Source organism: Musa acuminata, chromosome BXJ2-11 (genome assembly GCF_036884655.1).
Source record: "Musa acuminata AAA Group cultivar baxijiao chromosome BXJ2-11, Cavendish_Baxijiao_AAA, whole genome shotgun sequence".
Classification (NCBI taxonomy): domain Eukaryota; kingdom Viridiplantae; phylum Streptophyta; class Magnoliopsida; order Zingiberales; family Musaceae; genus Musa; species Musa acuminata.
The window spans coordinates 949,878-973,543 of NC_088348.1; the positions used below are offsets into that span (position 1 = coordinate 949,878).

Here is a 23,666-nt window from a genome sequence, read left to right on the forward strand (position 1 = left end):
AATCTAAAAAGCTGTTGGTGGAGTGACAAATTACGTACCATATGGAAGTTCTTGTGCAGATAAAAAAGACTAAGAAGAACCTCCCGGTTCTCATCACACATCCATTATGTAAATAATACCAGAGAGAGAGAGAGAGGGAGAGAGAGAGAGAGAGAGAGGTTTACTATTAATGCTGCAGCGTGCCTTTCTCCTTTGATTGTCGGGAGCTTTAAATGCCAACCCCACACCTTCAACCTCCTTAAATTCCAAGACATTCCCTTGCTCCACCACCACTCTCTCATCCCATCTCTTTTCCTCTCGCTGCATCTTCTCTATGTATGTAGCCATTCCACTCCGCAGCAGAAGAGAGATTGTTGTATTCTCCACATATCTCTTATCTTCTTGCTTCTTTCCTTTGGCTTATGCTTTCTCTACAGCAGAAGCAATGATAAATCACCTTGAAATAGTTACTGTGATGTTGGCTCGGTTCACTCGGAGTTCACTACAAAGGCACTGCAAGGAATGTCTTCAGACCTTTTTTCTGATTGAGCCGTGCCAATATCTTAGTACTCTTTCATCCATTTAACTCCTTCTCCTTGCAAGCGAGTCAAGAGTGACTGCTATCTTCCCCCTTTTCCACACTCGACTGGTTGCAGTGATCGGCCACCGTGAAAGCTGTGGGTGACCTCGAAGCTGGATTGCACCAAAGCAGACCTTGAAGTACCAGAGGTAAATATATAACTGAACATTTGCACGGCATATTAGTCTCTTGATCTCCTCTTCGTTTCATTCCATTGCTTCGAGTTTTTATTAAGTCAACTACGATATACGTTGTCAAATAGGCATCCATGACCTACTATCACAAACAATGCGAGATGAGATTTTAGGGTAGGCGAAGACTGTTCCCCATATTGGATCCTTTTGGCTTATTGATAATATATTCGAGGTGCTATCTTACAATCTAAGCACATTGCATGGTTCGGATTTATTTCTTGCAGGACTGCAACTCTTTTAGCAGATCAATATGTGAACTTTTGGGTTGGTGTCCCGAGTAATGACTGAGAGATTACATTTATACTTTTGGCCAAAGATGTCATATTCATATCTTTAAAGTCTCTCTAAATAAATAGTTCCTGAAACTCAGTAAAAAATAGATAGACATTCAACAAGAACAGAAGAGGAAACCTTAACAAAATTACATCTAACAATAATAATGGATTAAGCAGTGGTTCGAATAGTACAACTGATATTAACCACATACTGTCAATAGGGGTGGGTTCTGTTGTTGCCTTTCAAGAATTTGTAAGTACTTTTAGTACTATTGAGCATAACGATGCATAGGAACTTGAATAGCTGAGATATCTTCCACTAAAATAGGAGAGAATAACCTATTGAGCACTTAGACATGCAACTGGGATCACTAAACGAGGGATTTCCTCAGTCAGCACCTGAGTAAAGAAGGTTTCTACAGTTTCGATTCTGATGTTTAATTTGCATGCAGAATATGACAAAAGATTCATATCATTTATTTGCATGTTATTGGTGGACCATTTTAACTGTTGACTGTACAGTTTGTTTTATTGAAGTGTAGGAACAGTAGCATGCTCTTCTTCAAGATGTATGTACCTTTACATCCACCACAAAGTGATGGCGAACTATTTCATGTGAAAGCTTCGATGACATCAATATTCTATATATTTGGTCATCTAATTAAAGAGTTAGCGTTATATATAGACAGCTTAATATTTCTTGAGGTCGAAGAGAAACTAAGGAGAAGAGCAAACCAAGAAACCTGGGAGCAGTACTGCTACCATTTGCAACACTGGACCAAGTAAATTGCTGTGACGGCTACAAGGAAGAAGAATGTGAACAACTCACCTTGAATGCCACATTTACTGCTCTACTGCTTGTCGATCAACTGCTATTCATAAAACACCTCACCATGAGTTGAGTTCAGATCAAACATGCATGCATGTGTTTTCTTCGAGTAAGATTGGCTGCAGCATGTATCAAAATCACATATGCACATGCACAAAAGGGTTAACATCAAGATTTGCCTTGATCCACACCATCCTATAGTTTTGGAGCCAAATCAAAGGTCGGCAGTGAAGAAGCATTACGAGCAAAGTTTCCTGGTTTGTTCTAGGATTGGTCACTAGGAGTCCATGGAAGGGTCTGGATTGGATTCAATCTCATTATTCGAAAATCTTGATTCATTCTATCGTTAAAAAAAGTATAATCCCATGAAAAATAGCAAAATGATAACACACGTTAATGAGGATTCCACAGTCATCTTTGTAGATTAGCACAACCCACACTTGGGACTGCTTCAGTCGACATGTCAGAGAATGCTACAATTCCCTGCACAGCTCTTTAAAATAAAGTTAAAAGACAATATATGCTCGTTATAATAACATTTTCAAAAGGTTAGAGAATGTTAACTTTGACCTCCTTGGCCAACTTATCGTCAATTCTAAGGGTGCCAAAGCACTCTTTTGTTGGTCGGTTATTGATGCGGTTCATAGGCTCGTGAGAAATTATCTATTTTAGACAATGAGTGTATCCGTATGGTTTTATCCTTTTGAAGCATGTGAACTTCAAAAAAAAGATTTTGAGGATAAGAAAGATCTGACGAATTTATGAGTCATTGGTTCTCGTACTCCTTTGAGATTAAATGATTTTATCAACGAACTTAACTATATAACCCCAACCTATAGAATTAGACAAAAAAGTTCTTGAGATTAAATGGCTTTATCAACAAGCAAGCAGATGATCTTGATTTGTTTTAACTATATAACCCCAACCTATAGAATTAGACAAAAAAGACGGAATGATAAAATGATGCATCCTCTTTTATAACAAAATTTCTCTTCTATGCATATGATTATTCCCCTAAAAGCATAGGATAGGATGGATATTTGACAGGAAATCAACAGCGGCAAACACTATTTTTCTGAATAAAACATGTGCATTGGTTTAGTCAACTGAAAAATGTTATTTGCAATGAAATGATCGCTATTCCTTTGACATTATAGAGAGAAAAGAATTTGATTCGGATGGCTTCCTTTCTCGGAGCTCTTCTCCGGGCTTGTTGGACTCCAAATTCGCTTTGCTCTCATCCACCATTTACCGCAATAATAATAAATAAACAGAGGGAGGACCGGTCGTGTAGCATAACGAGGCACCGGTAAATCCGAAAACCACGACACCTGTCCCCCCCCTCGCCTTTGACTTGCGACGCGAGGAAACCGAGCCGGGAACGCTGCCGCCCTCGCATCGCTATCTGCGCTTCCATCCTCCGCCGTGCACGTCTCCACCTCGGTCGGTGCTGCTCAGCCCCCGCAGTCGCCCCTCCAATTATAGCGCCCATATATATACATATATATACACACACGTGTATTATGATTTGGTTTGGTGACGAAACTCTGACGTCCCATTTTCTACGTTCTAAATCTCTCCGTTGGCACCCTTCCTACACTTGGTGCCTTCCGGAACCCCCTTCCCCTTCTATGTCTCTAAGTTCAGCTTCTCCTTCCCTCCTCCACCTCCGCCCGTCTTCCCTCCTCCATGGATTCTCTGAGTCGATCCTTCAAGTCACATGGCTCCCACAAGTACACCTCTTCCCGCACCTTCTCCTACGAGCTGGAGGAGCGGCCTATCCTTCTTGACAACGACGATAGCGACCACCATGGCGAGGTCGTCGTCAAGATCGACGGTAACAGCCATGACGCTGGCATATTCGACCAGCACTCCCCCCTCCCCGACCGCAGCAGTAGCAACAGCGACGGTATCAGGGTGTGGAGGGACTCCAGCTACGAGTTCTGGAACGAAGATGGCAGCGACGGCCACACAGCAGCAGCACGAGGAGGAGGTAACAACTCTGGAGGGTTCAGCTTCAAGAACCCCGAGGCGGAGAGCGCCGAGGACCCGCCGTCGCGGCTGATCAGAACCTTTCTCTGCAACCAGCGGGCCTCCGGCGCCGAGCTGACCCTCGACATCGACCTGGACATGGAGGAACTCAAGAAGCAGTCCTCCTCCCCCTCCTCCATCTCCGGCTCCAAGGAGCTCCGCGTCTCCTTCCAAGCCCCCTCCGCCGAGACCCACCTCTACCGGTCCTCCTCCAACGATGACGATGACGATGAAGATGACGACGGCGCCAATCTCCGCCGACGAAAGCCTTCTGCGAGCCCGAGCCTCGGGCATGACGAAGGCGATGGTGCCGAGGTGCTACGGTGCACCTCCAACGCTTCCATCTGCCGTAACTCCACCATGCTCCACGCCAAGACGCGCTCGAGACTGATGGACCCGGTGCCTCCGCCGACGGGAACGCCCTCGGCTGCCGGCAATGACGAGATCCCGAAGTCGGGGATGTTCCCGAAGTCGGGCCAGCTCCGGTCGGGGCCGATCAAGTCCGGGTTCCTCAGCAAGTCGCTGCGGCTGGACGAGGATGATGAGGACCCGTTCATGGACGACGACATCCCTGAGCAGTTCAAGCGGGCCGACTTCAGCTGGATCACCGTCCTCCAGTGGCTGAGTCTCTTCCTCATCATCGCCGCGCTCGCCTGTAGCCTTGCCCTGCATCACCTGAAGCGCATGACGCTGTTGGACCTCCACCTCTGGAGGTGGCTCCTCCTCCTCTTCGTTCTCATCTGCGGCCGCCTCGTCTCCGGCTGGTTCATCCGGTTAATCGTCTTGGGCATCGAGCACAACTTCCTCCTCCGCAAGCGCGTGCTCTACTTCGTCTACAGCCTCCGGAAGCCCGTCCAGAACTGCCTCTGGCTCGGCCTCGTCCTCCTCTCGTGGCAATGCATGTTCGACAACAAGATGAAGCGCCGGACCACGAGCAACGTCCCGCCTTACGTCACCAAGGTCCTGTTCTGCCTCCTCATCGCCAACGGGTTCCGGCTCGTCAAGACTCTGCTCGTCAAGGTCCTCGCCTCCTCCTTCCACGTGAGCACCTACTTCGACCGCATCCAGGAGTCTCTGTTCAATCAGTACGTGATCGAGACGCTCTCCGGCCCGCCGCTGATTGAGATCCAGAACATCAGGGACGACGAGGACCGGATGATGGCCGAGGTGCAAAAGCTACAGAACGCAGGCGCCCGAATCTCCAAAGAGCTCCAGGCAGCAGCACTTACCAACAGGAGCGGCAGGGTGATCGGAAGCGGACCTATTCAGAGGAGCAGCGCGCGGATGGGCAGAAGTGTCAAGGTCACGGGTGTCAAACACCAGGAGGAAGGGATCACGATCGACGAGCTGCACAAGCTCAACCCCAAGAACATATCTGCTTGGAGGATGAAAAAGCTGGTGAGGATCGTGCGGCGTGGGACTCTGACGACGCTAGATGAGCAGGCGCTGCAGGGGAGCGGGGACGATGATTCCCTGATGCAGATACGCAGCGAGTACGAGGCCAAGGCTGCGGCCAGAAACATCTTCAAGAATGTCGCCAGGCCTGGTGCCAAGTAAGTCTCCTTGTGCTTCTCAAGGTGTTCGACGAATTGCATACTATCATTGTTCTTGCTGGAACCTGTTATCTCTATGTTTAATTAATCGCCCTGTTTCCTGGGGAGGATTACAGTCGATAGTCATATAGTCCAAGCCTCGAAATCCATGATTTCTCACCGGTGGCATGTATGCAGTACCTGAGGTGGAATCAAGAACAATTAACATCTCCTCCTAACCCAAAAACCATCGAGAATGCATAGCACCTGTAGGCAAGATGTACAATGGCATTTTATCTCTATAGATGAGAACTCCTCTGTTAATAACTTGGTGGCTGGTAAATCAGAACCTCTTCTGTCTCCGTCATCGGTTGTACGGCTAATGCAAACGTACTGTCGATCATGGATGCGGCCGATCAACTGAATGCTTTGAGATTCTGTAGGTATATCTACTTGGTAGATTTAATGCGTTTCATGAATGAGGATGAAGCTATAAAGACGATGAGCTTGTTCGAGGGAGCACAAGAAAAAAATAGGGTCAACAGGAAGTCTCTCAAGAACTGGGTGGTAATGATCTCCTCATTTTTCATCAAAGCAAATCTAATTTTTTTCTTTTGTTTCCCGAGAGAAGCATAGTCGAATACGAATTCGATTCGTCCGCTGCAGATCAATGCGTTTAGGGAGCGCAGAGCTCTTTCTTTGACACTGAACGACACAAAAACAGCGGTGAATAAACTCCATCAGATGGCGAATATTGTGGTCGGAATTATTGTGATCGGTCTCTGGCTTCTGATCCTGGGAATTGCCACCACCCATTTCTTCGTTCTTCTCAGCTCTCAGATTCTGGTAGCAGTTTTTATTTTTGGTAACACTTTGAAGATGATCTTCGAAGCTATTATATTCTTATTCGTGGTGCACCCTTATGATGTTGGCGATCGCTGCGAAGTGGATGGAGTTCAGGTACATACAAGAGAAAGAACTCGACAGAGGTAATCATGTTATCTACATAAATTAGCAGTGGTTAATCTAACTTCATGTCTCTAACTGTTTCAGATGATCGTAGAGGAGATGAATATCCTGACAACAGTTTTCTTGAGGTACGACAACCAGAAGATCACATATCCGAATTCCTTGTTGGCCACTCTACCGATCGGCAATTTCTACCGGAGTCCAGACATGGGAGAATCGATCGACTTTTGTGTTCACGTTGCAACTCCGGTGGAAAAGATTGCCGTAATGAGAGAGAGAATTATAGGGTGAGAAAGTTTAACCTCCCAACTTGAGAAGTTGATTTCATACAGAAGAGAAGCTTACTTGTCATCCAACCATTGCAGGTACATGGAGAACAAGACGGAACACTGGTACCCAAATCCCTCGGTGGTTCTCAGGGACGTAGACGACATGAACAGGCTGAGAGTCTCGATCTGGATGAGGCATCGGATTAACTTCCAAGATATGGGGGAGAAGTGGACGCGAAGAGAGCTTGTGCTCCAGGAGATGATCAAAGTTCTAAGAGAGCTTGATATCGAGTATCGCTTGCTTCCTGTTGATCTGAATGTGCGCAACATGCCGACTGTCAACTCCGCACGGCTGCCGTCTACCTGGGCAACCTTCAATTGCTAGACTAGTTTAGGTCACACACTGTCATGCTGTGACTTGTAGACTTTTTTGACTGATACGACAAATGAGAACATATAGAATATGTTCCATTGCGTCCTCGACAGCTTTGTCCATCTTAGTTAGAGTTGCGAGTGACAGACTCTGTGATCATCATCATCATGTTATCTTAAGACACTGCTTCCTGTTGTTGAATCTCATGTGGTGTGGTGTGGTGTTGATCATCTCTTCTTTTAACTTTCCATCTGTTTGTTTTAAATTGGTTTGGTGTCATGCTTTTTAGATTTGATTTCTATGAACTTAATTTTAGGTTGAGCAGTAAAAATTGATGTGAAGATGAGTAGATTCTTCTCCAGAATCATCCCCCCAACCCCCACCCACAAAAAGAAATAGAAACAAGTACAGAATAAGCAATTGTATGATCTCCGAAGCAACAAAAAAAAAGAATGTTAAAGATGCATCAAGACACTCTGCTGTCACAAAAGAATAAGATAGGAAGAAAGTCAAACATAAGAACAGAAATAGAAGAAGAACCTCGTAGCATATGTGTTAACTTGGTCAAAAAGATCAAAAGCAGAAGAGGGAGAAGTCAATCAATGGAGTTTTAAGTTCTTGGTCGATGAGCCAGCAACCTCTCCTGATCCATCCAGTAGCTGCCTCGCCCGCACCCGCACCTGCAACCGCACGAGAGCCTGCATGCAGTGGATGGCGATCCGCGCCTGCCGCCGCACGCACGCGCCCCGCACCACGGCCTGCAGCCTCACCAGGCTCCTCAGCGCCCGAAACGCTCGCCGCGCCTGCCCACCACCACCACCACCACAACAACCAAGCACGATGAGAGGCGCATACTGCTGCTGCTGATGATGACGATAACCACTGCAACCCAAACAAGACATACACGCAAAGGGCAAAGAGTTCACGCACCAGATGGCCCCTGAAGCAGGCTTGGATCGTGATCGCCGCGAGGTCCTCCCTGGAGAACGCGTCCCGGTACGCCACAGTCTCGTCTTCCCTGGGGTGATAGCTGGAGTTCTTGCTCACAGAAACCTCGGCTTCTCCTTCTGCTGCTGCTGGTGCTGTCATGGGGTTGTAGATGGTGGTGGTGGTGTTCCTGATGGCATCGAGATCGGTGGCGTTGGTGCACGAGGACCTCGCCAGCGCTCGACGGGCGGCGCCGAGCCATCGCCAAGCTCTGGCCATTGTTCTTGCCTTCCGGAGGTGGCCTCTTGTTGAAGTAAAGGGAGGTTTGTATAGTGGTAGAGTCAGCCGTGAAAGGGATAAAGAGATGTGCTCACATGTCATGGCAGGGTTGGTAGAGACAGAAAGAGATTTGGTGGTCTTTTACTCTTTATGTGAGGGCAAAGATCGCAAGAACGTGGTGGGATGAAGGACACAGACTGACATGCATGGCTGACCCAGGTGGCACTGCACCACAAAGTTGCGTGCATTGCACGACTTGGTGGAAGCTGGTAATATGTCAGAAATATATACAAACATATATCTAAACACTCATAACAAATATTCAACACCATTATAAATTAATCCATGTAAAGCTTCAGCTAATGATGGAGCTCATGTTTCAAGGTCAATCCATGGATACTTCTAATCCGATTCAGCTCTAACAAACATGCCAAATATCTTCACAAGAACAAAATATTTTATGGTGTTTGATCCAAAAACAGTGATGTCGAAGAGCATATTTAACTTGATTGATTGAATTGCAGGTAGGATAACAAAAGCAATCCAAAGCCATGAGGAATAATTAGGGACAGAGGTTTTAGATCCCAAACAATGCAAGGATGCAGTGTCTCATGCAGATTAAACCTTCTCATAGAAGCAATCCTCGTTCACGTTGCAGCCATACCTCATCTATTAGTTGGAAGCACATTGGCCATTCTGATTCAATTATTTCTCTGTTGGAAGTCCATTCTCCACCCATGCTGAATAACCACCAGAAATATCTGTGATGCCAGTAAAACCCTGCAAAAATGCATCTATGGTTAATATGGTTGTAAAGTAAATGCAAAAAACTATGGTGCTAACATCAAAACATCAACTGCAAATATTAGAGAATTTGTGGTGATCATGTCATCACAAAAAACTAATCCTGTTTCTAGCTGGTCCTTTTGGATAATCAGACACCGTCCGGACTCCCATGGATTTGTATGTCCAACAATGGAACTTGGTAAATTTCTTCAATACAATTCGAAGCATATCATGAACTACTTACAGCATTTGAAAGTTCAGTTGCAGCCATAGATGACCGTTTTCCACTTAAACAACCCTGCCAGAAACAAGATAACATAATAAGATAGGAAGATCAGAAGAATGGGTTTTGATTAAAATCTAGGATCTAATAAAGGTGAAGGTAAGACAACGCACAACAATTATCTCATCATCCTTTTTGAAAGTTGATAACACTTCCTGCATAAAGTTTGGGTTCTTTGACATTCCTGTATCCAGATGTGATAGTACATCAATTGTTAGATAAGATAAAACAGAAACAATGAGATACAAAAGAAGTGTTTAGGAATAATATGAAGTTTCTTATTAGGTCAACTAACAGAAAAGGGTATAATGACTCAGAAAAGTGTCAAGTCAATTTGTCAGTTAATATGTACTGGGAGGAGATCATTGGTGGATGACTGTTCTAATTTTGTTTCTCCCAGAACCTAAAATTCACTAAAACTTCTGCGGGAACTAACAAAAATGACTCAGGAGACAAAAAGTAACTAGTTGAAAGTTCTGTAGTCAGGTTGTTCGATCAACTATTATCGGTCAAGCTTTTCCACGGACAATGCAGCTTGTATACAAAAGAGAACTTTCTTAGATTTATATCCTCATTTTCTCTTGCAAAGAATAAATACTGAGCTGTTCCAAGATGGTTGTTTGCTAGTGTTTGTGCAATCACATTAAAGCATACTGACAAAATGCAAGTAATTATGTGTTTGTTTATGCAGTATCACTGAACAGCCTGAGAGGAAACCTAAAAGATTTTATCATAGAAATTGATGGAGAATAACTTGAAGGGCTCACTCAACCAGCTAACCTGAGCTCCACATATGTTAGTATGTGGGAACTGACTCAAATTGAGTCAAGGTTGGGCTCAGCCAGAGGTGAACCGAACCAGTTCAACCCACGTGAGAAACCCTCGTGTGTATCACCCTTACGCCACCGCTGCCTTCCTCACCGAGCAGCCCCCATTGCTGCGTGTGTGCTTGCATTCACACAGTGCACCAGCACCCTCATGCGGGGTGTTACACATTGTGCTCCTATCGTGGTAGCCACCCTCGCCGTTTGCCGCCTGCCTGTTGTCTCGCGTGGCATGCCGCAGTCATACACAATCGCCCGCCTACGTTGCCTGTGGTCATCACTACAGCCCACGCCACCGCTTGTGCCCACAGCTGCAGCCTTTGTCATGTGCGAGTGTGCTTGCCCACAGCACTCACTGCAGCCGCCCATGTGCAACTGCTCGCCACCCATGAGGCTCCCCGCTATAGTTTTCATCGCCGCAATCACCATAGGCGCCAGTGATTGAAAAAGGCGCTCGGGCTCTCGCCTAGGCGCTAGGGCGAGGCGAGGCCCGAGCGCCTCGCTAATCTCCCAGGCGGCGCGCTTCAAACAGGCGCCGCCTGGGCGCTCGCCCGAGCCCAGGCGCTGGGCGCTTTGGGCGAGAGCCTGGGTAAACCAAGGCAACCGAACTAGGATTTTAGGTCTGGTTCAGTCCTAGTTCGGTTAATCGAACCAACTAAACCGATATAACCCTTACCCAACCCTAACCCGCAGCCGCTGCCACTCCCGATCCCGATCTCGATCTCGCTTCTCGCGATGTCGCTGCTGGCAAACGTTGCCGTTGTCGTCGCTCGCCGCTGTCGCTGCTCGCAAACACTGCCTCTGTCGCCGCTTGTGCCTCCCGCTGCTCGTCGCTCCTGTCGCCGCTCGTCGCTGTCGCTACTCAAACGCTGCCTCTGTCGCCGCTCCTGCTCCCGCTACCGCTGCTCGCAAACCCTGTCGCTGTCACCGCTCGCGCCTCCCGCTGCTCGTCGCTCCTGCTACCTTTCCCGCTGCCGTTGCTGCTGCTGCTGTCGTTGCTCGCCGCTGCCACTGTCGCCGCTCGCCGCTGCCACCGCTCGCCACTGCTTCCTCGTTTCTCAGTCAACAGGCTTAGTATACAATATACTGTTAATATTAAGTTTATTTGAAATGATTAATTTTCAATACTGTTAATAGATTTTTTTAATTTAATGGCATATTTTTATTTAAAATTTTAAATAATTATATTTATTAATTATATTATATATTTTTATATTTTAGCGTCTCGCTTCGCTCGGGCGAGCGCCTAGCGCCTCGGGCGTTTTTGGACCTTAGCGCCTTTTGGCGCCTAGCGCTTTTTAAATCACTGATGGCCGCAACCCACCCGCGTGCTGCTCACTACACCCACCCGCGTGTTGCTTGCCCTCCACCTTCTCTCACTCCTGTAAATGGAGTTTTAGGGGATGGCAAAAAGATTGGGGAGGAAGAAAATAGAAGATATGAGAAATCTTTCACTCTAGCCCAAATCCAACCAAGACGTTAAAGCTTCTTTGGCGAGTCCTTCGTTGGCCTGCCATTATGCTCTTGGCAGCAACCGCAAAGAGGAAGAAGTTGACCATTGACTCTGGTCAACATGGGTCAAACCTTGGTCAATACGGGTATTTCTACAATTTCTGTTACTTCTTGTTTTTGTTGTATTTGGGCAAGTTTGTTTTGGGTTTTTCTCTAGGAGAGAACGTCATCGTGTTGTGACTCCCCTATCATTGTACGGTTCAAATTCTTTATTGAGATTTTCTTCTCCCTGTGGATATAGGAACAACATTTGTGTCATGATCTGAACCACGTTCAATCGCTTATGTTTGTTTTGTGTTTTTTTTTTGTTCGATTTTTTCACCAACTCGATCTATATCTCGTGACTACTACCTACTAATTCCCACCCAACAAGTGATATCAAAGCCAAATTACCAAGTTACCAACCTTTAATGGTCGGCACAAGATATGAGATTAAAAAATTGGATCAAAACGTCAACTACTCTTTGTGGATAGTTAAGATGAAGGCTATCTTAACAAAGGAGAAACTTCAGAACACACTCATTGGGAAAGAGAAAATGACAGGCACCGATGAAGAGAAAGTAGAAGTTGATCAGAGTGCCATGGCAACCTTATTCATGTGTATATCCAATGAAGCACTATGGGAGGCTATCGTAGAACAAACAATAGAAAATGTTTGGGGCAAATTAGCAGCCCTATATCAGGACAAAACCTTCACAGGGAAGATGACCCTCAAGTAGAGGTTGTTTCTATTACGAATGATATAAGGAACCTCAGTGTACCAGTACATTAGTGTCTTCCGAACCATAATCATGAATCTAAAGAATATGGGCATTGTCATCGAAGAAGATGGTACAAAGGAGGAGGAACCACAACCGGCCAAGAAGGAGTGCCCTTATAACAATGCCCTTGGCCGGCTACGTGGCAAACCACATCCAAACTCAAAGCACGCAAACATCATCACCTACGCACTCATTGTTGTTGAGGAGTTACAGAGTGCAGAAGAGCTAACTTCATACAAGGAGACTCTTGATAGTCCAAACTTGAAGAAGTGGCATCAAGTGATGACAAAAGAGTCTCAATCACTATTAAAATATCATAATTGGGACTTAGTGAAGCCCCCTCCTAACAAGAAGTTGTTTAGGTGCAAGTGGCTCTTTAAGATCAAGGGAGCAGCTACAAGGCTCGTTTGGTGGCTAAGGGATATTGCCAAATAACAAAGATATTTTTTCTCCAATTGTTAAACATACTTCTATCTGAGTCCTACTACCCTTGGTAATAACATTTGATTAGGAGCTAGAGCAGCTAGATGTGAAGATAGCATTTCTTCATAGAGACTTAATAGAAGAGATCTACATGGAGCAACCATAAGGGTTTAAGGAAAAAGGGAAGGAAAACCATGTTTGCTCCAAGGCAATGGTATAAATGATTTAATCAGTTTATGCTTAATTCTGGATACAATAGATCACCTTATGATAGCTGCGTATATCTAAAAGGGCAAGCAATTTCATAGAATATCTATTGTTTTACATTAATGATATGCTTGTTGTTGTAATAGACAAGTCTAAAATAGATAAGCTTAAGTATCTGCTTAAGGAGGAGTTTGAAATGAAGGACTTGGGAGCAGTGAAAAGAATTCTTGGCATGGAGATTCGTCGTAACAGATCTGTCAGGAAGCTGTACTTATCCTAAGAGACGTACATAAAGAAAGTAGTGGAATAATTTGGCACTCCACTGGCCGCACACTTTCGATTGTCAGAGTTCTTGTGTCCCCAAGACGAGAAACAAACAAAAGAAATAAAAAAGGTTCCTTATGCAAGTGCAGTGGGCAATCTAATGTATGCCATGGTCTGTGCGCGCCTTGATCTTGCTCATGTTGTCCGCATAGTGAGCCGATACATGGAAAACCTCAAAAGAGCTCACTGGAAAGCTGTTGAATGGGTTCTTCAGTACCTTTTAGGAACCCAAAAGAATTGTTTAGTATTTGGAGAAACTAATGTCTCGTTTGTAGGTTTTTCAAATTTTGATTATGCTGGGGATCTCAACAAAAGGAGATCCATTACCCACTTATGTCTTCACTATAGAAGGGACCACAGTGATTTGGAAAACCAAGCTCCAATCTACTATTGTGCTTTCAACCACCAAGGCGGAATACATAGCGATAACTAAAGAAATAAAGGAAGAAATTTGGCCGGGAAATTTGGTAAAAAAATTTACAAATCAGAAAGCAGATGTCATCGTGCACAACGACAGTTAAAGCACGATTTTTCTATTCAAGGATCAGATGTACCATGACAGAACCAAACATATCGACGTCAAGTATCATTTTATTAGTGAAGTAATCACTAAAAAGGATGTTCTTCTTTACAAAATTGATTCAGCTCATAACCGAGTGGACATGCTAACAAAGCCACTTCCTTTGGCGAAATTTGAGCACTGCTTGAATGTGGTCAACCTGCATCAAGCTTCAGTTTAATGCCCATTGGGGCATTTTTGGGAGAAGAGAAGATAAAGTTTCTGAGCTAAACCAACACCCATTTTTCATCAAGGAGGAGAATTTGTGAGAACTGACTCAAATTGAGTCAAAGTCGGGCTTAGCCAAAGGTGAACGGTGAACCAAACCAGTTCAACCCGCGTGAGAAACCCTCACACGTATCACCCTCATGCCACTGCTGCCTTCCTCATCGAGTGCCCCACTGCTGCATGCATTTCTTCACTCACACAACGCACTGTTATCCTCACACTGGGCATTTCATATCGCACTTCTCATCGCTCACTGCCTACCCCTGGGCCTACACCGGTCACCGTAGCCGCACATAACCACCCACCTGTGTTGCCTGCTGTCCTCACCGCAACCCACACACCGCCTGCGCTCACAGCTACAGTCCTCGTCGCACGCGACACTCACTGCATCCTCGCTGCGGTCTCCACAACCGCAACGACCCACGTGCTGCTCATAGCAATCACGACAATCGCTACCACCCACGTGCTGCTCATCACAACTGCCCGCCGCCTGCATGTTGCTCTCCCTCCACCTTCACTCGTTCCCATGAATAGAGCTTTGGAGAATAGTAGAAAGATTGGGAAGGAAGAAAAAAGATGTGAGAGATCTCCCACTCCAACACAAATCCAACCAAGACATCAATGCTTCTTCTCCGATGAGTCCTCCGTCAGCTTGCCACTATGCTCTGATAGCAACCGTAGAGAGGAGGAAGAAGTTGACCGTTGACTCTGGTCAACATTGGTCAAATCTCGGTCAACAGGAGTATTTCTGTAATTTTTGTTACTTCTTGTTTTTGTTGTATTTAGGCAAGCTTGTTTTGGATTTTTCTCATGGGGAGATCGTCACCGTGTTATGACTCCCCTATCGTTGTAGGGTTCAAGTTCTTTATTGGGATTTCCTTCTCCCTGTGGATGCAGGAACGATGTTTTTGTCATAATCAGAACCATGTTAAATCATTTGTGTTTGTTTTGTGTCTTTTTTCTCGTCCGATTTTTTTGCTGACTCAATTTATATTTGGTGACTACGTAACCTACTAATTCCCTCCCAACATAGCATTTAACAACAGCATTAATGAGCCACATCATCATCAAAGTCGACCAATAGTGTCACCCCAATCAAACCATTGTAAGCCCATCTCGTAACATTAATGAGTTGTATGATCAATGGTGCTTATAATTTCTCTTTCCTTCAGCTCCATTCACACACTTAAACTTTCTTTCTCCCACTGCACATTTATGACACTTCTCCAGTTCTAACTTAAGCATTGAAGGCCCTTCTGTCTTCTTGCAAATCTGACCTCCGAATTCAAAGTCACTTCCCAATTTTAGTATGCCACTCAGATTAACTCAGTTCTAAGATGATGCTTAGTTCGGCATAAGGACACAGACTAGGTCAGATCCACCATTCCTCATCAACTAGATTACGAAAAAGTACATAAAAAGTTTGAAGTAAATAAAAAGAACAATGAATGGAAATTGACAAAAAAATCAGAGCCAATGCAATAGGATTAAGATTTCAGTCTAATGATTCGTTACCTGAGTTAGACTTGAACATGTAAGGAATGTTAACAGCTCCCACTGCATGCCCGCTACTGAATTCCCCTTCCGTCCTACAAATCCATTGAAATCCAAAAGACATTTATTAAACCAATCTCAAATTTCTACCATATCCAAACGGAGTCATTGCAGCGCCTTACAAGTTGTACTGTAACCAACCTGACATCGAGGTAGCGATGTCCCGCTTTGAGGAGCTCATGGGCGACAGCCACGGGGACAGATCTCGGCACGCCGGCTTCTTCAGCACTCACATTGGATGCCATCGACCTAATGCAACTGCAAAATCCATTTACAACGATTGTCACAACAAAGCAAGAACCACAACATCTCGGAACCAAAAACCGTTCGTTTGATTAGAACACCTCAAATGATTTGGTCGCGGAATCATGGCACTGGATAGCAAACGCCGATGCATAGACCGGTAAGGTGCAAAAGAACGGATTGCCACCATCGGCACATTTCTGCAACAAAGGCGTTCGACGAAATGCCGTAACGCGTCAACCGCCGATAAGGTGAAAACACAGCGAAATGTTTTACCTCGTGAGGAGAGGAAAGAGGGGCAGAGGGAGGGATAAGCGGAAGAAGCAAGTAGAAGCCATGGATGCTTCCCCGGCGACGCTCTCGCAGCGTAGGCGATGAACGGCGGCGTTGCGACACGAGACACGGCGCTCCGTTCCGTCGACATCTCGTGGCCACGCATATAGAGAGAGATTTATCGCGAGGCGTTGGAAGCTGGAAACTACTAGGTGCACATCACCTGTTTTGGCCGAATCAGGGAACACGGTTCCTTAAAATGACGCCAGACATCCGCAATGGCAAGGGGGCCACAATTCTTTTGGTAGAATAAAAAACGTGTTTCCTGAGTGAGAAAAGACAGCAAAACCCAGTAATCTGCTACTCAAATAAAACGAGGGATTAGAAAAGCTACGAATAAATGATCAGTTTCTGAGACTGCATACAACACAAATCACACCTTTGGATTGAAGCAGACTTTGACAGAGATCAACAAAACCTTGTTAGTTCTACTGACAGCTCTGATTCTAACATCAACAAAGAACAAAAGATCAACATATACTGTGTACATCAATCTACAGCACCACAGTTGTGACCAAAAAAACAATGCATGAATCAGGTTTATCAGTAATTCCATCATACAGACTCAGAACTTAAGACCTATTGAAGCATTATGACAAATCGCCACCATTAATAGTGTCTTTTCCATGCAACTAGAGAAGGTTCACAACTGATAGACGCCACAAAACCGGTGGCAACGCTCTAACTCGGCCATCAATCAACCTGCTCAAGCCAATTTACCGGCATTAGTTGCCAACACATTTCTGTAACACAAATACAGAAAACGAAAAGAGAAGACATTTAATAGGAGGATTAGAGAGCAAAGAAAGATTGGATTTTGTTACTGTTGCAGCTTTCCTGGAATCAATAGCAGTAGTCTCCTCTCTTTCTCATGGGAAAGAGAAAGCATATATATGGAGAAGGTGCTAATGTCCCTCGTGTCCAACACTTGATCTGTGAGGAAGTGATGGACTTCCGCAGCCTTCGTATTAACAAAATGCAATACATCATGAAATGTTTCTTGATCGATTTGTCAGCTTGTCCCACAGTTCACCCTTTTTCCAATCTCCTCCATCATATATTGAAAATTTATTCTCTCCTTTAATCAACTTTCCATCACTGTTGAGAGTGAGAAAAGAGCTTGAAACCAAAAGAGAATCTTGGAACCCAGAGATCAATAAAACATAGCAAAACGTGAATGCAAGATTTAATGTGGTTTGACACACCCTGCCTACGTCTATGAAAAATATTAAATTTTCTATAAGAAAAACTAGATACAATGAAAACTCTCTTTAAGTTATCTCAAATCCAAGAATGAAACCCTTATACATCCTCTCACATAAACCGCTCTCCCCAGTGAGCATCTAAAATTTCGTTCTCTGTGCTTCTCTCTCACCAAAACCTTGAAATTCATGATATATTCACGAAAACAAATCTTAATTCTCTAAAGACTTCTCTTCCTACTTGGATCCCTAATCCAAATAGTTTGAATAGAATCAAGACTCCTAAAATACATATCAATCCTAACAATCTACTATTAAAACCTTTGAAGCAAATATGTCTCTTTCTAGTAGATGTTGGGCCTTTTTTTTTGCACTTCTCTACATACATGATAATCATGAACTACAAGATTGTATGCATACATTAAAACATTAAAACCTACAATCCAATTAATCTAGTCAAAGGACAGAATAAGGTTTTAGCTTCTTAAAATATTAAAACCATGTATATGCAGATAAATCATAATATATTAATATGTCTATGTGAGAAATATACTGAACAATCACAAAACTCTATTAAGGAACCTGACTTCACTGAGACTCTGGATTTGAAATATGACTAGTCATTGTAACGTGCCTCTTCTTCCTAACTCTCTTTGCCCAATCTTGACCAAGAATTTTTCGCAAAGGACAACAATATGGTCTAAAGCCTATTCAAACAAAGCTACAGATACCTGATCCAATAATTTAAATAGGCGCTCGAGAGAGATGAGGTGAGGCCCGAGCGCCTCATGTGCGGACCAGGCGATGTGCCTCAATGAGGCACCGCCTGGCGCTCGCCTGAGCCGAAGCGTCGAGCGCTTCAGGCAAGCGCCCGATTCATATAAGGCAATCAAACTAGACTTTTAAGTTTGGTTTGGTTCAATAGCAGTTAATTGGATCGATTGAACCAACTAACGCAATTTCTTACCTCAAAAGCTGCCCTTCACGCCCACGCAACCCCGAGCCAACCCTAGCGTTTTCTCTCGCTGCCTTTGTCGTGGATGCTTTCTATCGCTACCTCCATCGCTATCTTCCTCTATCGCCAACCGTCTTTCTCCCGCTGTTGTCCGCTGTTGTCATTTGCAACGCTACCACAATTGTCTTAGACTAATCCTCCGTCGTTGCTATCAACTTCTCACTGTTGCTTCTCTTCCCACTTTCTACTATCGATTTCACTATCAGTGATATTTTTTATCCCTTTATTAATTATATTATTTTTTATATTTTAAGATTTTAGAGTGTCTTATTTCGTTCTGACGAACGTCTAGCGCCTCGGACATTTTGGGACCTTGATGTCTTTTAGCACCTAGCGCTTTTTAAATCACTAACCTGATCATTAAAAAGGTTGGAAAAATATCACAAGAATTGCAGCATTTTTAGATGGTGCTGAACATACATTTGTTATTAAGAAATCTAATGGCTATTGTATTGGCTACAGTGTTTCCATTAGTGAAAAGAGTTTCATAACCAGATGCAAGGCACAGTTTGACGGACCCAAACAATTGGGCATAGTTTAACATTTAGCTACGAAGCATTGAAGACCTTCGAATCATAATACACTGAGGCTTCACTCTAATTTAAAAGAGATCACTAAATGATCTTTTACACCACTGAAACTTGGTGGAATTCAGACAATAAGGATTTGTTCATTTCTGCATATAGATCAGAATATAGGACCTACAAATTTTGGCAGAATTCACACAATGAAGATTCATTTATTTATGCATAATGATGAGAATATAAAAGGACTCAAAATGAGCTTCTGTTCCACTAAAGTAGAGCATAATTCAACAACGAGGCTTCATTCAACTATGCAAACAAATCAGATTATAAAAGAACATACAAAAGGAGCTTTTTTCCACTGAAGTTGATAAGAATTCAACAATGAGGCTTCGTTCAAGCATACAAATAGATCAGAATGTAAAAGGACTCACTGAATGAGCTTTTGTTCCACTACAATTGGGCTGAATTCAGCATCCTAGCAAGAAGCATTGCTGTTCACAGCCACATTGGTACTGCTATCGACCAAGAAACCCCTCTCCACAGCATAATCTACAAAACTAGACAAAGGCTGCACCTTGTCCCCGTACTTGTCCCCAAACCTCTCCAGCTCCTGCTTGGCCTTCGTCTGGAACTCCTCCACCATCTCCAATGCCCTCTCCATCCCCAGTACCGTGACCACGCTCGCATTGCTCCTCATCTTCCCCGCCCCTCCGTTCGACTCCATCAGCACGTCGTCCACGAGTTGGTACAGCACCCCTATCGTCCGGCCGTACCGCCTCAGCGCCTCCAGTTCCTCATCACTAGCGCTGCCCAGCAGCCCCCCGCACACCGCGGAGCACTCGGCCATCTCGCCGAATTTCTTCTCCAGGACGAGGACGACCTCCTCCTCGCCTCCGCAGGAGGCGCCGGATAGGTCGAGGAACTGGCCGGCGGCCATGCCGGTGGACCCGACGGCGCGGGCGATCTCGGCAAGGACGCGGAGGACGGCAACATGGGACACTAGGTCGGGCGACGGGGTACGGGCGACGATGTGCTGGTAGGCGAGGGGGAAGAGGGCGTCGCCGGCGAGGACGGCCATGTCGACCCCGAAGAGGGCGTGGGTGGAGGGGCGGCCGCGGCGAAGCGGGGCGGCGTCCATGCAGGGTAGGTCATCGTGGACGAGCGAAGCGGCGTGGATCATCTCGAGGGCGCAGGCAGCGGGGAAAGCAGCGGAGCGGTGGCCGCCGACGAGCTCGCAGGCGGCGATGCACATGATAGGCGGCGCGCGCTTTCCTCCGCCGGAGAGGACCGAGTGGCGCATGGCCTTGTGGACGCTCTCCGGGTAGCGGATCGGGACGGCGGAGTCGAGATCTGCCTCGATCTCGGAGATCAAGGACGTCCAGTAGCCGCGGAGGTCGAAGGCGGGCGCGGCGGCGGCGGCGGCGGCGGAGCAGCGGAAGGGGAGGGAGAGGGGGCGGGGTTTGGGGAATAGGAGCGAGGATGGCGGGGGCATTTTGGGACTGGGGACATTGGGAAGGAGGAGGAAGGGAAAGGCAGATGCCATGGAAGAACGTGATCTCGATGACGACGATAAAGAAGACGATTCAGATAATTAGTTTGCGTCGCAGGTTACTATTTAGACCCATATTTTTACTATTGATATTTTTTTACTGTTTATGATCATCTCATTCTGATTTTATTTATTTATTTTATTATTATTATTATTATTATTATTATTATTATTATTATTATTATCTTCACGTCCCTGCGTACACTTCCATCGTCGATGCTCTTTACCATCGATCGTCGTCGCTCTCGATCTTACTCATCGCCCTTTTCATGCTATACTCCAAGAAGAGAGAGAGAAAAAAAAGAAATTTATGTTTATTTATAAAATAAAAAAAATTAAAATAAAATTGTAAATAGTAATCTCATAATTTTATAAGTATGCTATTACTCCAAATAAGTCAACTCTCGCAAGAGTTGATTTGTATTGTGGTTGTTGATAAGACGAGGATAGCCAAAGTGAAGTAGAACATTTGATGCCTTCGTGCATTAGAGGGCTCTTATTATCTCACTAAACAGATCTGAACCGTCAAATTTTAAAGGACAAATTTGGAATTAAAGACGTGGCAAAATAAGAACTGGCAAACACCTTCGTCCCTTATTTACTGCGATCTTTGGACTATTATACACCGTAAGAATCCAACGTATCCTTTCCTACTGCGACTTTGCAACGTTCGCTGTCTTCAGTTCATTGCCTTCTTCTTCTCCTTCCGTTCCGAACCTTGACACAGCACAGTCCGTGGCAAACAGATGGGACGACGAGAACTTTTTCTCGCCGCCCATGATCGGCATTGCAGCGCCGATCTTGACTCGGCTGCGGTAGTCCGGAGCATAGGTCTGTCCCAGGATCCCATGCAGTGAAGCACTCGGCGAGCTCAGCTTGAAGCTGAGCTCCAGATGAGCAAAGCAATCGTCGTCCTCACCTATGTCGTACCCGTGCACCCTCGATTCCTCTGCGGTGATCGGCACCACCCTCGCTCTTATCTCCACGAGACCCGTAACTTCCACCACCACGTCGTTCTCCGCCGCAACGCGTTCGATCGTCAACCCTGCTCCTCGAGACTCCCAGACCGCGCCCTCTCCCGACGGGATCTCGACGTCTGCTCCGTCGAGTTGGATGTGGATGTTGTCGTCGAATGCGTGCCACCGTGAGACCTTCCTCGCGCCGACGAACAGCCGGTGCCGGCCGAAGAGGACCCCGATGGACTGGACCCAGGTGAAGTCCCTCCCCTTGCGGTTGTTCTTCCCGATGAAGTGGCCGTTGATGTGGATGCCGGCGTCGGAGACAAGGCAGAAGTCCTTGTCCTTCCTCCCGTGGAAGTAGAACATGATGCCGTCCCCGCCGATGAAGCGAGGGTCTTGGCATACCGCTCCGGGCTTGTCACAAGCTGCCAAGGTTCTAAGATGAACTGTGCATTTGCGCTAACAGTAACAGATATGAGAAGAGAGAAGCTTACCACAATATGGTTTGCAGATCTTGCAATCTACCTGGCAGAATTTAGGACATCCAGGAGGACAGGTGTGGGGGACTCCGTAGCATCTCCAAAAGTAAGGGTTCTTACAGTGGGCTTTTGCAGGCTTAGCACTCACAATGCTGCAGAAGAAACAGTTGCTTAGAGCTAAGAATAACAGCCAGGTAAACCTCATGTTGCTTCCTTTTCCTCCTCCTCCTCGCCCTGCTAAAGCTTGAGCTTGACAAGGTCGAAGTTAGAGGGTTCTTATATAGACGGAGATGCTTAGGTATGCCCGTTCCTGTGGAGAACAAAGAAGAAGATAACAAGAAATTAGGTCTTGGCTGCCTAACCAAAAAGACAGTCCAATCTCTCTTAATTTCTTTGGTGTGTTCACTAATCTGAAATCTGACGAAGAGCACAAGTGATCTTTGATGCTAGCCAAAGAAAAGAAGAGCAAATTCTTCATTCCTTCGTAGGAATTTGAAGGCAGTGAGAAAGGCAGATACATAGCTTGAAACTTTGACTTCTGCATCTTCAATGCCCGCATTGGTTAACTTGAATTGTTGGAGTCTGGTGGATAGCATGCGGAATATGGTGACTGTAATCTGAATGTTCATCTAAGCAAGAAATAGATGACTGTGACTGACAATAGAATGTCAAATTAATGGTGACAGAATCAGGTTGAAGTCCATCGCAGGGATTCATACCATACCGTCCAGAAGTCACTAAGAAGTGCAGCAGACCTAACGATGTTATACGGACCTTTTTCTTCCCCATCTATACTTACTACCTATGCATGGTATTATCCCTAACATCGAATACGAAGGATTTGGAAAAGATCAAGAACACAACCCTCATCGAACATCTCGAAAATTTAATATCATTTTTTCACTCTCTCTAGATATACTAGATTTAAGAATATTTAAAGTATCTTCATACATTCTCTCTCACTAAGACTTGTAGACATGCATATAAGATATTTATAGAATAATTAAATATTTAAGTTTTTCTATACTTCAATTTATTGGCTTCAGGAATTTAAAAATACCATGAAAGTTAAATAACAATAAGATTTATTTAGGAAAGACAACTAAAATATATTTGGTATACAAGCAGAATATTATGTTATTAGGTGCAGTGACACCTTTTCTCAGAGGGGCCACTGCAAACTTCCTGGCTTTGCTTGCATTCTTCTCTGAGACACCTATTTTTGGTGACAGCATGTTAGGTTGATTAAGACTGCTAACATCTTTAAGGTGTAAAAAGTGGCCATGCTTTACTGACTTTGAGGTTTGGTGCAGCTTGATATGCCTAACACGCAAGAGCTAGCAAATTCACACAAGGGAGATAAAACAAGGAGGGAGAGAGAGAGAGAGAGAGAGAGTAGATTCACATAAATGGCATTGTTTAGGCTCCGGTACTTTTTTCATCATTATCTGGGGAGGAACAGCGAGAAGAGAGTATGAAGTGACTGTACTAAAACTTGGGAAGGACAAATGGAGCAGCGGCTGAATTCCTCCCTTTTGTCTCCTAATGTACCGTCAGTGATGATCTCTTAACCCCACCTCACCACCCCTTACTGCTATCATCCCTCATTTGCGCAGTAATTCACCTAACACACCCTTTGCATGCATTTATTGCTTTGGCTA

The 23,666-nt window shown here is 45.1% G+C and overlaps 5 protein-coding genes across 6 annotated transcripts; 1 reads left to right on the forward strand and 4 right to left on the reverse strand.

The window, feature by feature from the left end:
• Window positions 1-3,535: 3,535 nt before the first annotated feature.
• On the forward strand, window positions 3,536-7,157 carry LOC135627208 (mechanosensitive ion channel protein 6-like). Its single transcript, XM_065133217.1, has 5 exons — window positions 3,536-5,441; window positions 5,864-5,987; window positions 6,087-6,380; window positions 6,474-6,676; window positions 6,755-7,157. The coding sequence occupies exons 1-5, from the start codon at window positions 3,547-3,549 to the stop codon at window positions 7,041-7,043; spliced, it is 2,805 nt and encodes a 934-aa protein (XP_064989289.1). The 5' UTR covers window positions 3,536-3,546; the 3' UTR covers window positions 7,044-7,157.
• A 280-nt stretch (window positions 7,158-7,437) lies between these two features.
• On the reverse strand, window positions 7,438-8,520 carry LOC135627688 (protein IQ-DOMAIN 17-like). Its single transcript, XM_065133863.1, has 2 exons — window positions 7,962-8,520; window positions 7,438-7,834 (listed from the first exon to the last, which is right to left on the reverse strand). Exons 1-2 carry the CDS (start codon window positions 8,337-8,339, stop codon window positions 7,631-7,633), a joined length of 582 nt encoding a protein of 193 aa, XP_064989935.1. The 5' UTR covers window positions 8,340-8,520; the 3' UTR covers window positions 7,438-7,630.
• A 199-nt stretch (window positions 8,521-8,719) lies between these two features.
• Window positions 8,720-16,505, reverse strand: LOC103970125 (thiosulfate sulfurtransferase 16, chloroplastic). Its single transcript, XM_009383781.3, has 7 exons — window positions 16,218-16,505; window positions 16,043-16,141; window positions 15,840-15,956; window positions 15,660-15,733; window positions 9,420-9,490; window positions 9,268-9,321; window positions 8,720-9,017 (listed from the first exon to the last, which is right to left on the reverse strand). The coding sequence occupies exons 1-7, from the start codon at window positions 16,277-16,279 to the stop codon at window positions 8,943-8,945; spliced, it is 552 nt and encodes a 183-aa protein (XP_009382056.2). The 5' UTR covers window positions 16,280-16,505; the 3' UTR covers window positions 8,720-8,942.
• Window positions 16,506-16,632: 127 nt separating this feature from the next.
• Window positions 16,633-20,604, reverse strand: LOC135627687 (heterodimeric geranylgeranyl pyrophosphate synthase small subunit, chloroplastic-like). 2 transcript variants are annotated; one of them, XM_065133861.1, is made up of 2 exons: window positions 19,450-20,604; window positions 16,633-16,976 (listed from the first exon to the last, which is right to left on the reverse strand). In XM_065133861.1, exon 1 carries the CDS (start codon window positions 20,559-20,561, stop codon window positions 19,494-19,496), a length of 1,068 nt encoding a protein of 355 aa, XP_064989933.1. In that variant the 5' UTR covers window positions 20,562-20,604; the 3' UTR covers window positions 16,633-16,976; window positions 19,450-19,493. The 2 variants fall into 2 exon arrangements, with proteins under 2 accessions (XP_064989933.1, XP_064989934.1); XM_065133862.1 differs by lacking the exon at window positions 16,633-16,976 and adding an exon at window positions 17,064-17,372.
• A 419-nt stretch (window positions 20,605-21,023) lies between these two features.
• On the reverse strand, window positions 21,024-22,268 carry LOC103970826 (uncharacterized). Its single transcript, XM_018820865.2, has 2 exons — window positions 22,021-22,268; window positions 21,024-21,951 (listed from the first exon to the last, which is right to left on the reverse strand). The coding sequence occupies exons 1-2, from the start codon at window positions 22,208-22,210 to the stop codon at window positions 21,218-21,220; spliced, it is 924 nt and encodes a 307-aa protein (XP_018676410.2). The 5' UTR covers window positions 22,211-22,268; the 3' UTR covers window positions 21,024-21,217.
• Between the last annotated feature and the right edge of the window lie 1,398 nt (window positions 22,269-23,666).

What these genes read in the sequence shown, in the direction of transcription:
- LOC135627208 (XM_065133217.1), top strand. Translation starts at nt 3,547, where the DNA reads ATGGATTCTCTGAGTCGATCCTTCAAGTCACATGGCTCCCACAAGTAC. An exon ending in GTCGCCAGGCCTGGTGCCAA is followed by an intron (nt 5,442 to 5,863) that starts GTAAGTCTCCTT and finishes GAGATTCTGTAG; the next exon opens with GTATATCTACTTGGTAGATT. An exon ending in ATGAGAGAGAGAATTATAGG is followed by an intron (nt 6,677 to 6,754) that starts GTGAGAAAGTTT and finishes CAACCATTGCAG; the next exon opens with GTACATGGAGAACAAGACGG.
- LOC135627688 (XM_065133863.1), bottom strand. Translation starts at nt 8,339, where the DNA reads ATGACATGTGAGCACATCTCTTTATCCCTTTCACGGCTGACTCTACCA. An exon ending in CCTGCTTCAGGGGCCATCTG is followed by an intron (nt 7,835 to 7,961) that starts GTGCGTGAACTC and finishes GGTGGTGGGCAG; the next exon opens with GCGCGGCGAGCGTTTCGGGC.
- LOC103970125 (XM_009383781.3), bottom strand. Translation starts at nt 16,279, where the DNA reads ATGGCTTCTACTTGCTTCTTCCGCTTATCCCTCCCTCTGCCCCTCTTT. An exon ending in CATGTTCAAGTCTAACTCAG is followed by an intron (nt 9,491 to 15,659) that starts GTAACGAATCAT and finishes ATCTGGATACAG; the next exon opens with GAATGTCAAAGAACCCAAAC. An exon ending in CAACTGAACTTTCAAATGCT is followed by an intron (nt 9,018 to 9,267) that starts GTAAGTAGTTCA and finishes GCATTTTTGCAG; the next exon opens with GGTTTTACTGGCATCACAGA.
- LOC135627687 (XM_065133861.1), bottom strand. Translation starts at nt 20,561, where the DNA reads ATGGCATCTGCCTTTCCCTTCCTCCTCCTTCCCAATGTCCCCAGTCCC.
- LOC103970826 (XM_018820865.2), bottom strand. Translation starts at nt 22,210, where the DNA reads ATGAGGTTTACCTGGCTGTTATTCTTAGCTCTAAGCAACTGTTTCTTC. An exon ending in GATCTGCAAACCATATTGTG is followed by an intron (nt 21,952 to 22,020) that starts GTAAGCTTCTCT and finishes GAACCTTGGCAG; the next exon opens with CTTGTGACAAGCCCGGAGCG.